The 10,902-nt window shown below is 39.1% G+C and overlaps 1 protein-coding gene across 1 annotated transcript in view; it reads left to right on the forward strand.

Moving 5' to 3' along the window:
* The window catches only part of LOC110033390 (UDP-sugar pyrophosphorylase), an 85,185-nt gene that overhangs the window by 35,594 nt on the left and 38,689 nt on the right, over positions 1 to 10,902 (forward strand). Inside the window, exons 6-12 of the mRNA XM_020737352.1 lie at positions 791 to 918; positions 988 to 1,059; positions 1,139 to 1,203; positions 1,380 to 1,440; positions 1,555 to 1,672; positions 4,261 to 4,385; positions 4,680 to 4,756. Of these exons, the coding sequence (XP_020593011.1) occupies positions 791 to 918; positions 988 to 1,059; positions 1,139 to 1,203; positions 1,380 to 1,440; positions 1,555 to 1,672; positions 4,261 to 4,385; positions 4,680 to 4,756 (646 nt within the window). The remainder of the gene's footprint in view (positions 1 to 790; positions 919 to 987; positions 1,060 to 1,138; positions 1,204 to 1,379; positions 1,441 to 1,554; positions 1,673 to 4,260; positions 4,386 to 4,679; positions 4,757 to 10,902) is intronic.

Below are 10,902 nucleotides of genomic sequence, written 5' to 3' on the forward strand. Positions count from 1 at the left end.
GGGGGGGGACAGAGAGTAACGTACTTTTTAGAAGGATAAGAATATATTTCGACACAATTTTAGTTTGCATTATTTTTCATTAAATCAACATCCAATTTATAAATAAATACATGTCACCTTGATCACCTTCAAAAAAAATGCCAATTTTTAAAATAAATTAATCATGCATCAGGCATGGACAATAGTCAGATGGATGATTAATTACTTTCATGGTGAAGACGCACTTAATCATTTGAAACATCTTTAACATGTATAATATGACAACTATTCTAATGGATTTGACTTTAACAAAGTAGTATTTTTATTGTAAAATTACAAGGCGTGTATTTCTTCGTTAAGTTTAATCAATGGTCAAGTCTACATAAAAAGTTATCAAACTAGATCATCAAGTTATTCTTAGGTTGGTGATCGTCATTAAGAATCTTGACCTTGTAGTCAAGGAACTAACGAAGAAAATTGGTTTTGGAGGGCAATCTTTTCCCGCATAAAAGGATAGTAGTTTATTTTCATGTTTCCCATTGGTTATTTATCAGTACAGATGATATTTTTCAAAACTTCACTTTAATACTTGGAAGTGTAAGAAATATTTTCTATACATGAGCCTTCTATAGCCCATACAAGTTTTAAATTGCTAATAACAAAATTTTCATAACCAAAGGTGCACTAGTCAGAAAAGCTATATTTCACTATATTATTTCGTTAAGCATTGCAAGTGTTGTTTAAATTTTATTCTGTCTTTTTAGAATTTTTTCCTCTTATCCTTTTTTATATGATCCTGTTAAAATTACAGATGAGTTTCCCGTTGAGATTCCTTTTGTCATAATGACATCGGATGATACCCACACACCCACTTTAAAGCTTTTAAAATCTAATTCTTATTTTGGAATGAAGCCTGGACAAGTGATACTCCTTAAGCAGGTACGTATTAACTTAATTGCATATGGCCGACCAAGAAAAATTCACAAACATTTGGTCCTTTTTTAACAGGAAAAAGTGGCATGCTTAGATGATAATGATGCTAGAATTGCATTAGACCCAAATGACAAGTACATGATTCAGGTCTGTATTTTGTTTGTTAAATTCAGCTAATTCCTTTTATATCCTTATATTATCCTGTTATAAATTTGTTGTTTTACAGACTAAACCTCATGGCCATGGTGATGTGCATTCTCTTCTTTATAATAGTGACCTCTTGAGAACATGGTTCGTCACTATGTTCTCTGATACTCACATTTCATTGCGCAAGGTTTCATGCATCAAATCAATAATAAAGCTTGGCCATATTTTTGGATACAATCATATAACTTGACTTAGGTGAAGCCATCTGAGCTACTGCCCACCCATTTTCTTCTAATTTTTATGAAATTTTCTTTCTTTAGGCGTGATGCTGGACTACGATGGGTTTTATTCTTCCAAGATACAAATGGACTACTCTTTAAGGTCGAGAAAGCTTCCTATGCTTCTTCCACAATAACTAGTTATGAACAAGGCTTTATTTAATGAATTGTTGAATCTGTATCTAGTTATGGTTAACCCTCTTCGCTTTCCATACAGGCAATCCCAGCTTCTCTGGGAGTTAGTGCGACTAAGGGATATCATGTTAACTCTCTTGCAGTTCCTCGCAAAGCCAAGGAAGCTATTGGCGGAATAACTAAGCTTACTCATGCAGATGGTGCGCGCATCACTATATGTTCTTCAATAAGTAAAGTGTCAAAATAGTCCCGGACTATTTACATGAAATCATTTTAGTCCTAAAATTTATAAAAGTGTCAAATTAGTCCCCATATGTTTTTTTATTTTTTATTGTGGGCTGAAATAGTCAAATAGTCCCCAAGGAGTACTATTTCAACCCTCATTAAAAGAATTTAGGGATTATTTGGACATTTTTATAGATTTTGAGACTAAAATGACTTCCTATAAAGAGTCAAGGGACCATTTTGACACTTTGCTCATTCTTCCATATGCTTATTTTGTCTTCTGCGCCTTCTTAAACAATCTCCGTAACATTTATAACTGAGTATCAGTCTACATGTTTTTCTTGGGCCCACTCTCAACTTTTAGGTTTAGCTTTATCATTTACTTGTATCAAATTAACTGCAACAGATCCACATGTTTTCAATGCAGCTCCTTGGCTATTAATATTTGGACAATTTAATGTAACTAGTGTCCAAATCATTATTAGCCTTGTCCCAACACACTCATGTTGACTTTAAGTTTCAAAACATGATCAGATAATAAAACACAATAATAATTTCTAAGATATGACTTCCTACTAATGATTTTTCTGTTGCAGGATATTCACTCATTGATATGAATGAAGTTTGCAATTAAAATGTATTTTATTGTTTTGCGATTCATCCGTGATCTTTTTCTGCTGGAGACTGTTTCATTTCATGCTTGGTATCACTCATATTTTTTACTGAAGTATGTTGTAATTAGAGGCATTTACATACATACCACCCAATTCTTATGTATTTACATATCTTGCACCTAAATTTTGTTTTTCACATTTCTGCCACCAAAATTTTTTACATCACATGAAAAAATGCTACTGTTATAGCTGATAGTGGAGTTAACCCAGAAATTCGATAGGAAAACAGAATTTTATTATTCAAAACAGCAACGGGTTATAATTGAAACTCAACAACAGAGAAACACAATAAGACACTAATATCCATCTAGAGCTGGATAGGATGCTCCGTGGACCTTGATGGGTGGACGCGGGGGCCGGTGGTGTAGGTGGGGATTTCAGTGGTGGCTGGAAGGTTTAGATGGCTGTGGTTATGGTTGGATACGGTTGGATATGGATAGGAGAGGGGCCGACCTAACCTGTATGTTGTGGAAAGGCAGGCAGTTGCAGGATGGGAAACGGAAGTTGGTACCAGCAGTAGCAGGATAGGCAGCTTGAGGAACTTGCAGCAGCAACAATTATGGAAACAGGGGATTGGCAGATGGAATAGAGAGGGGAGCGTGTAGGCTGAGGACAGTGGGTGGTAGAGGGAAAGGGGTGTAGGACAGAGAATGGAGGGGGGATTCAGCACAAATAGATATCCCCGCAGGAGCGAGCTACACCCAGAGCACCCCTCGAACCCTTGGGGAAGATCATCTCCTCATACTAGTTGCAGTTGTAGCACCTTATTGCCTTCAGATACAGCCCTAGATGGGAAGACAGCAGCTGACAGAAGCACCGGCCGGTCCAGCCTCCAGCCTCCCTAGCTGGACCAGTACATGCCTGCTTCTGAACTGGCTGGTTCAGCCCAAGCAAGCCCCTTGTCAATGGCTTTTAAGAAGTGAAATACACCTTTTCATGCATAACTTGAAGTTAGACATTAGATGTTAAAATAGATAAAAATTGAGTGGTATGTATGTAAATCTTCCTTTTAATTAATGTATTTAGATCTAGCTTTAGTTTTTGTTAGACATCTGAGCATTAATTTACTTGCTTTTAACAATAAACACAATTGCATGCCATGCATATGTTAGCAGCCTTAATTTTATGTGAAGTTGCTTCACTGCTACAGATCCTGGTACCCTTCAGTTTAGCTTTGAAACAGAAAAGATACATAGTCCTATTCATCTCTTTTATCAATACTGCTGTTTAAGTTCTTCAACAATTATGTCCAGCTTGTTCATGCATACGTATTTGGAAATGAATTCTATTAAAATGAGTCTCAGTCAAATATTTCTTTTGCATACACTTAATTTTTATACTACTATTATCCTGATTTGATGTTAATGTTATTTTTGGTAAATAGTAAAAATGAATGAGACTTCCAAAATCTCATAATTGAAACTCACTTTTGACCTTTAAGAAAGGGAGCTCTATTAACAGGAACTTTCGTCTTCTTTTTACAAACGAATGTTCTTATCTGTTCCATATTCAAAATCCAGTAACATCCAAATGGCTTAATCAAAGCAAATTATCCCTTAATGTGTTTATACATATGCAAGTGCATTTCTTTGTAGGGCAATTTATATACATAGCACACAATTCTTATGTATTTGCATGTCTCACACCTAAACTTTCACATTTACATGCATAACATTTGATGCTTTAAGCCTATGCATGCAAAGGTGTATTTCACTTTTAAAAAATGATAATAGTGTTATTTCTTATGCTATATTCAAGAATTGAGTCCTCTATATGTAAATAGGAAAATTTAGATGTGAGATATGTAAATACATAAGAATTGTGTGTTATGTATGTAAATGCCCCCTTTTGTTTATGTTGAAACTTAGCAGGGTTAAAAATGAATTCAGGAAGGACAATGGTAATTAATGTGGAGTACAATCAGCTCGATCCTTTACTTAGATCGACTGGACATGCTGATGGAGATGCCAACTGTGAAACTGGGTACTCTCCCTTCCCTGGCAATATAAATCAGGTGATATGATCCACTTTTAAGAGTGGGGCATTAGGACTGTCCCGTTATCATTCATCATTCCTTATTTGAGATGTAAACTATGCAACTCTAAATTGAAACTAATGTGAAGTGGTATTTTTAAACCTTACCCTCCTAGCGGTAATAAGGATGAAATGATCATAATTTTCAAAATAAATCTACTTATTTTATAAATCCTCTTTTATTTCGTTCCTTTAAAGTCTAATTTGTATATGATGGACTAATGCTAGTTACTAGTTTAGAAGCGAAGTTCTGATGATGCTTTTTAATGTACAGCTTATTTTAGAACTTGGACCATACATTGAAGAGTTGAATAGAACCCATGGTGCTATCGCAGAGTTTGTCAACCCCAAGTAAATCAATCTTTTTTTGCATGCTTACTTTATTTGTTTCTGCTTAACATTTTTATAAGAGAAAAAAAAGCTTGATGCTGGTTATACATACATACACACACTAGTTAGGAAATCAACGAAAATGTAAAGTAACTTTTTAATAGCACTGAATTAGGGTTAAAACATAACACAAACGGAAAAGGGAAATACTATAACAAACCTGTTTCCGACTAGGACCGGAAGAGAAGATCCGAGGGCGATGATAACGTCGGTAAGTTGGCAAGGTGGGATGGGGAAGGTTGAGGGTTGTCGAGTAGGCTGGAATGGTGGTCGGTGGCTAGTTTGGGGATTGGGAGAGTGCGGCGATAAGGAAAACTGTAGGGAAGAGTGGAAAAGGGTGTTGGTTGATGGTGGAATGAGCCGGACAGATGGAGAATTGTTGTAGGTGGCCGACAAGATGTTGGTGGGTGGCGGGAGGGTTAGACAACAAGGCTAATAGCAACATAGCAGGTTATGGCGGCAGAGGAGCCGGATGATGTGGGGAGGTCGGCGCCTAGGGCAAAAGGGGAGGAGGACTGAGGAAGATACAACACCACCTCGAAGCAGGATGTAGCCGAAGCACCAGCCGTTATCGGATACAGCCCTAGCAAGGGACAAGTAGACTCCAAGAAGAATCTGAAAACAACAATACAACTTAACATAATCTTAATTCCAGCGACATGCAACTAAATCTCCCCTCAGGCAGGAAACAATAAGGGAAAGGAGAAAAGACAGAGAAGGAAGGGACAAAGGGGCCTTGTGGCATTGTCACTCATTCAAGATGTCGCTCAAAGCTGAAGGAATCGGGGCAGCCCCTCGTTCTAAAAGCCCTCCCGCTCCCGCTCGGTCCCGTAAGAATCGGGACTGACCCTTCCTTGGACCGAGTTCGCCTAGTCTCTCTGCTATACGGTTCAGCCGGCGGGCTCTAGCCCCTAAAGTCTGGCTGAGCACAACTCACAATGGATACTGGCAATAAATTGTCATGGAACATAAACCTTTTTATTGTACCCACTTTAAGATGTTTGGGCATACCCTTGATAAATGTCACAGACTCCATTCAAATTTGAAAGCTAAAGCTCAAGTAGACAAAGAGGGGTCTAACCCCATTGCTATGGACACTTCTGTTCAACCTGTGGAAGAACTTCCCACAAGACAGGATTTAGTGTCTGATTTGCCTTTGGATCCCCCCTTGCCAACACTGCTTCTATTTTTGCGATTGATGTGATGTCGAATGGCTCTGCTGGGCAACCTACACCTTCAAACCTTATTGATAACATTACTGAAGGATCCTTACCTACAAAGGATATTTTTCAGACTTGTAATCATGAGAGACTTGCAGCTTCTCATCTTCAGAAAACATCTGGTGCAGAGGCGACAACCTATACTTCACATACACTGAAACCTATAGTACTTACAACGGTTGGTAATCTCTCTACTATAGTTCTACCACCTCATCCGAACAATCAATCTTCGGATGAGGAATGACAGATTTACACATCTAGGAAGAAGAAGAAGAAGAATGGAGACTTACTTGAGCTCAGGAATCTAATGGATCATACTTTGATTACTTTGGGCAATGATACACACCTCACCAATTTGTTAGTTGGCTCCCTTCCAAGAACTAGAGGTAGAGGCAAGACTAAATTAGGGCATCCCTAATTATATGTATCTTTTCTATTTTTAGAATTTGTGTGCGTTGTACCGTATGAGTTGGGTGCCTTTTTTTGGACTCACTCATACAACATGTTGTATCTTTTCCTTTTAATATATTAGCCTCTGGGCTTTTTGATCCCAGTCAAGAACCCCCAATTGCGCTTATCTGGTTCTCATTATCTGAACTCAAGCTTCAATTCTTTGATCTACCTATCTTATATGCAATTGGGACTATCCTCGGAAAACTTTTGCAGGTAGACACGCCTACAGTTCAAAGATGTTGATTGAAAGGGATATTACACTACCAGATGTAGAAGAAGTCTGGCTTGACTCTGCTCACAATGGTTATTAGCAAAAAATCCTTATAGAACAAAAACCTTACTACTACAAGCACTGCAAAATGTTTGAACACTCACAAAAGAAATGTTTCAGATTGCACCTACAGTTACGAACCTATAGTCAAAAGCAGGAACATGTTGTTAGTGCACTCTACGTGCCTAAACGCGTTCTCAGCAAACCTGATGACAGCCAACCTGGGGAGGGAATTATCACAAGACCGGAAATGGTGCTGCCCCTGGGAACCTTTCTCCTGACCATACTATAAGGGATAATGTTCGGACCGAAAGTCAAGATAACCCCACAGCTCCTATTTAAAAAGCATCAGGTGAAGAGACGATAATTCACGCTTCACATACACTGGAACCTATTGCTGTGGTAACGACTGACTTTCCTTCTACTGCGGTTCTCATATCTAATCAGATTGAGTATCACATGAGTTAGTCTTCAGATGAAGAATGACAGGTTTACGTGCCTAAACGCATTCCCAACAAACTTGATGACAACTAACCTGAGGGAATTATCACAAGACAGGAAATGGTGTCTACCCCTGGGAACCCTTCTCCTGACCATACTATAAGGGATAATATTCAGACCGAAAGTCGATATAGCCTTGCAACTCCTATTCAAAAAGCATCAGGTGAAGAGATGACAATTCACACTTCACATACACTGGAACCTATCGCTGTGGCAACGGTTGTCTTTCCTTCTACTACGGTTCTAATATCTATTCAGACCGAGTATCACATGAGTCAGTCTTCAGGTGAAGAATGATAGGTTTACACTTCTCGGCGGAAGAAGAAGGCTGGGGGCACACTCCAACTTGGAAACTTAATGAATGATACTTTTGTTTCTCCTGACAATGGTACGACACTCCAAATTTGTTATCTGATTTTGCTCCTAAAACTAGAGAAAGAGGCAGGATTAAAATGGCTCATCCCTAGCTATTTATTTTTTGCATGTTTAAATTTTTTGAGTCTATTTATATCTTTTTGTTGGGGTAGTACTGTACTTAGTAGATAGATAGATATTAAACTCCAAGCCATAGGATGAGAAGAAAGTGAAACTCATGGATAAGAGACATGTGTTGATTTAACTAATACTAGCTGAAGACTACACCCGAATTTTCTTCAATAAAAATCTTAATATCACAGACAAATCAATGAAGTTACTCAAGTGGTCTCCTGATTTCGACCCAAATCATGAAACTCTCGCTGTACCGGTATGGTTTAGTCTACCTGGTCTCAAGTTGCATTTTTTTCACCATCAGGTTCTCTACTCTTTTGGGGTCATCCTTGGGGATTTTTTGAAGCTAGATCTGCCTACTTTCAACCTAACTAGATCTTCAGTGACCATAATACTTGTGGAAAGAGTTATTACTTTACCTGATATTACTGAAGTCTGGCTAGGCACAACCCATAATGGATATTGGCAACAAATCGTCATGGAACACAGACCCCCATATCGTACTCACTATAAGATGTTTGAGCATATCCTTGATAAATGTCACAAGTTTCATTCTAATTTGAAAGCTAAGGTTCAAGTGAATATAGATGGGTCTAACCCCACTACTATGAACTTTTTAGTTCCATCTGGGGAGGATACTGTTGCCCCTGTGACCACCCCATGACACTGTTATTACTGTTACTGCGAGTGATGTGATGTTGACACCTTCAAACCCCATAGAAAACAATACTGATGGACTATTACCTATAAAGGACAGTACTCAGATTGATAATCAGGAGAACCTCGTAGCTCTCCCTCTTTAGGAAGTATCTGGTGTAGAGGCAACCCATACTTTACAATTATTAAAACCTATTGTAGGTACTACGGTTGGTAATCCTTCTGCGTCAGCTCTATCACCTCGTCAGACTGATTTTTCGGATGAGAAATAAGAGGTTTACACTTCCAGGAGGAAGAAGAATGGAGATCTACTTGAGCTCAAGAGTCTTATTGATGATACTTTAGTTACGTCGGGTAATGGTACGCACCGTGCCAATCTGCTAGCTGGATCCCTTCCGAGAACTAGAGTCAAAGACATAACAAGATTGGAATGACCCTCATTTTTTCAGCGTCCGGGTGGTTTTGGCATTTTATATTTTTATATCTACCCCTTTTTAACTTTTTCGGGTGTGTTATCGTGTGGGTTGGGTGTCTATTTTTAGACCCACCCATACAACTTTTATGTATCTTTTCTCTTTAATATATTAGCCCTTGGGTTTTTTTAATATATATATATATATACCTCAGCCCTTCGTCGTCGTTTCCCATGGCATCTTTCGAGAAGGATGCCGCCCTCTATGCCGTTTCTTTCGACGCTCTGACCATCTCTGCCTCTACCGCTAGCAAGATTCGCCGCTAACGTGTCGGCAGAGGATCGTTTTGTTTTTCGCGATCGTCTACAACGACGTAGGGATTCTGCGGTTTCGTTCGCGCAAGCTTCTACGTCGAGCGTCAACCTTGTCGAGTTGCAAGTTCCGTGGTTTCTGTGTCGGCGTCTAGCTCCGGGGCTCGTCCTTCTACGTCGGTTTTTGACGCAGTGCTTCTCCTTTCCGACCCGATCTTCTGCTTTGTTTCTACGCCTTTCTCTCCAGCCCGACAAGTTTCTCGCTGCAGGTGACAACTGTTGTTCTGATGACACTTCTTTCTTCTTTTGTTGAACCGGCAAAGGCTTTCTTTGCCCACGTGTTGGGAATCCCTTAAGTAGAGTCAGCGGTGGTATTCCCTCAAACTATAAGGAATGTCGCAATGGCACAGATGATTGTCCTTTTGTTAATAAGGGTAGTAGGAAAGGTGAGAAAACAATAATTTTTTTCTCTGACTCAGAAATTTCTACCCTGACAGAAAAGTTCAAGTTTGCTCTGATGAAAAATTTCAGTGGGGACACCCACCTATGGAGGTTATCAGAAATAGCGTAGATGATCTTAAGTCAGTAGGCAAGTGAAAGGTGGGACTTATGGATGAGAGACATGTATTGATCCAACTAACAATAGCTGAAGTGTACACCAGAATTTTCTCCAAGAAATATCCTAATATCACAGGAAAAGCTATGAAGTTATTCAAATGGTCTCCTGATTTCGACCCAAATCATTAAACTCCCACTTTACCGGTATGGTTTTGTTTATCGGGTCTCAAGCTGCATTTTCTTCACCATCAGGTTCTCAACTCTATTGGGGTCAGGTCAGGGGATCCTTTGAAGCTAGATCTGCTTACTTTCAACCTAACCAGACCCTCGGTGGCCAGAATACTTGTAGAAAGGGATATTACTTTACCGGATGTTATTGAAGTTTGGCTGGACACAACCCACAACGGATATTGGCAACAAATCATCTTGGAACACAGACCCCATATTGTACCCACTGTAAGATGTTTGGTCATATCCTTGATAAATGCGACAATTTCCATCCTAATTTAAAAACTAAGGTTCAAGTGAATAAGGATAGGTCTAACCCCACTGCTCTGGATATTTTAGTTCCACCTGGGGAGGATATTACCAGACAAGTGGTGTCTACTGGCCCTGAGGACCACCATCCTGACACTGTTGTTACTGTTACTGCGAGGGATATGATGTTGACACCTTCAAACCCCATAGAAAACAATACTGATGGACTATTATCTACAAATGAAAATGTTCAGACTAATAATCAGGAGAGCCTCGCAGCTCCACTTCTTCAGGAAGCATCCGGTGTAGAGGCAACTCATATTTTACACATATGCTAGAACCTATTGTGGGTACTATGGTTGATATTCCTTTTGTTTTAGCTCTGCCACCCCATCGGACTGATTCTTCGGAAGAGGAATGGCAGACTCCAGCTCGGGAACATATTGATGATACATTGGTTACTTCCGGCAATGGCAATCATCTTACCAGCTTACTAGCTTGCTCCTTTCCTAGAACTAAAGGCAGAGACAAGACCAAATTGGGTCGCTCTCTAGCCATCTGATACTATGTGTTTCGACACTGTTAGGTTTTTTATTTATCTAATGTTTTTTTTTCTGTTTTTTCTAGTTTTGGAACCATTTGTGGTTTCTTAGTGGGCAGGGAGCCATGTTTGGGCCCTCCCACACTTTGTATCTGTGTCTTTCTTTCTACTTAATATATTAGTCTCTTTGGGCTTTCAATATATATATATATATAT

The sequence above is a fragment of the Phalaenopsis equestris genome, unplaced genomic scaffold, assembly GCF_001263595.1.
Source record: "Phalaenopsis equestris unplaced genomic scaffold, ASM126359v1 Scaffold001164, whole genome shotgun sequence".
Taxonomy (NCBI): domain Eukaryota; kingdom Viridiplantae; phylum Streptophyta; class Magnoliopsida; order Asparagales; family Orchidaceae; genus Phalaenopsis; species Phalaenopsis equestris.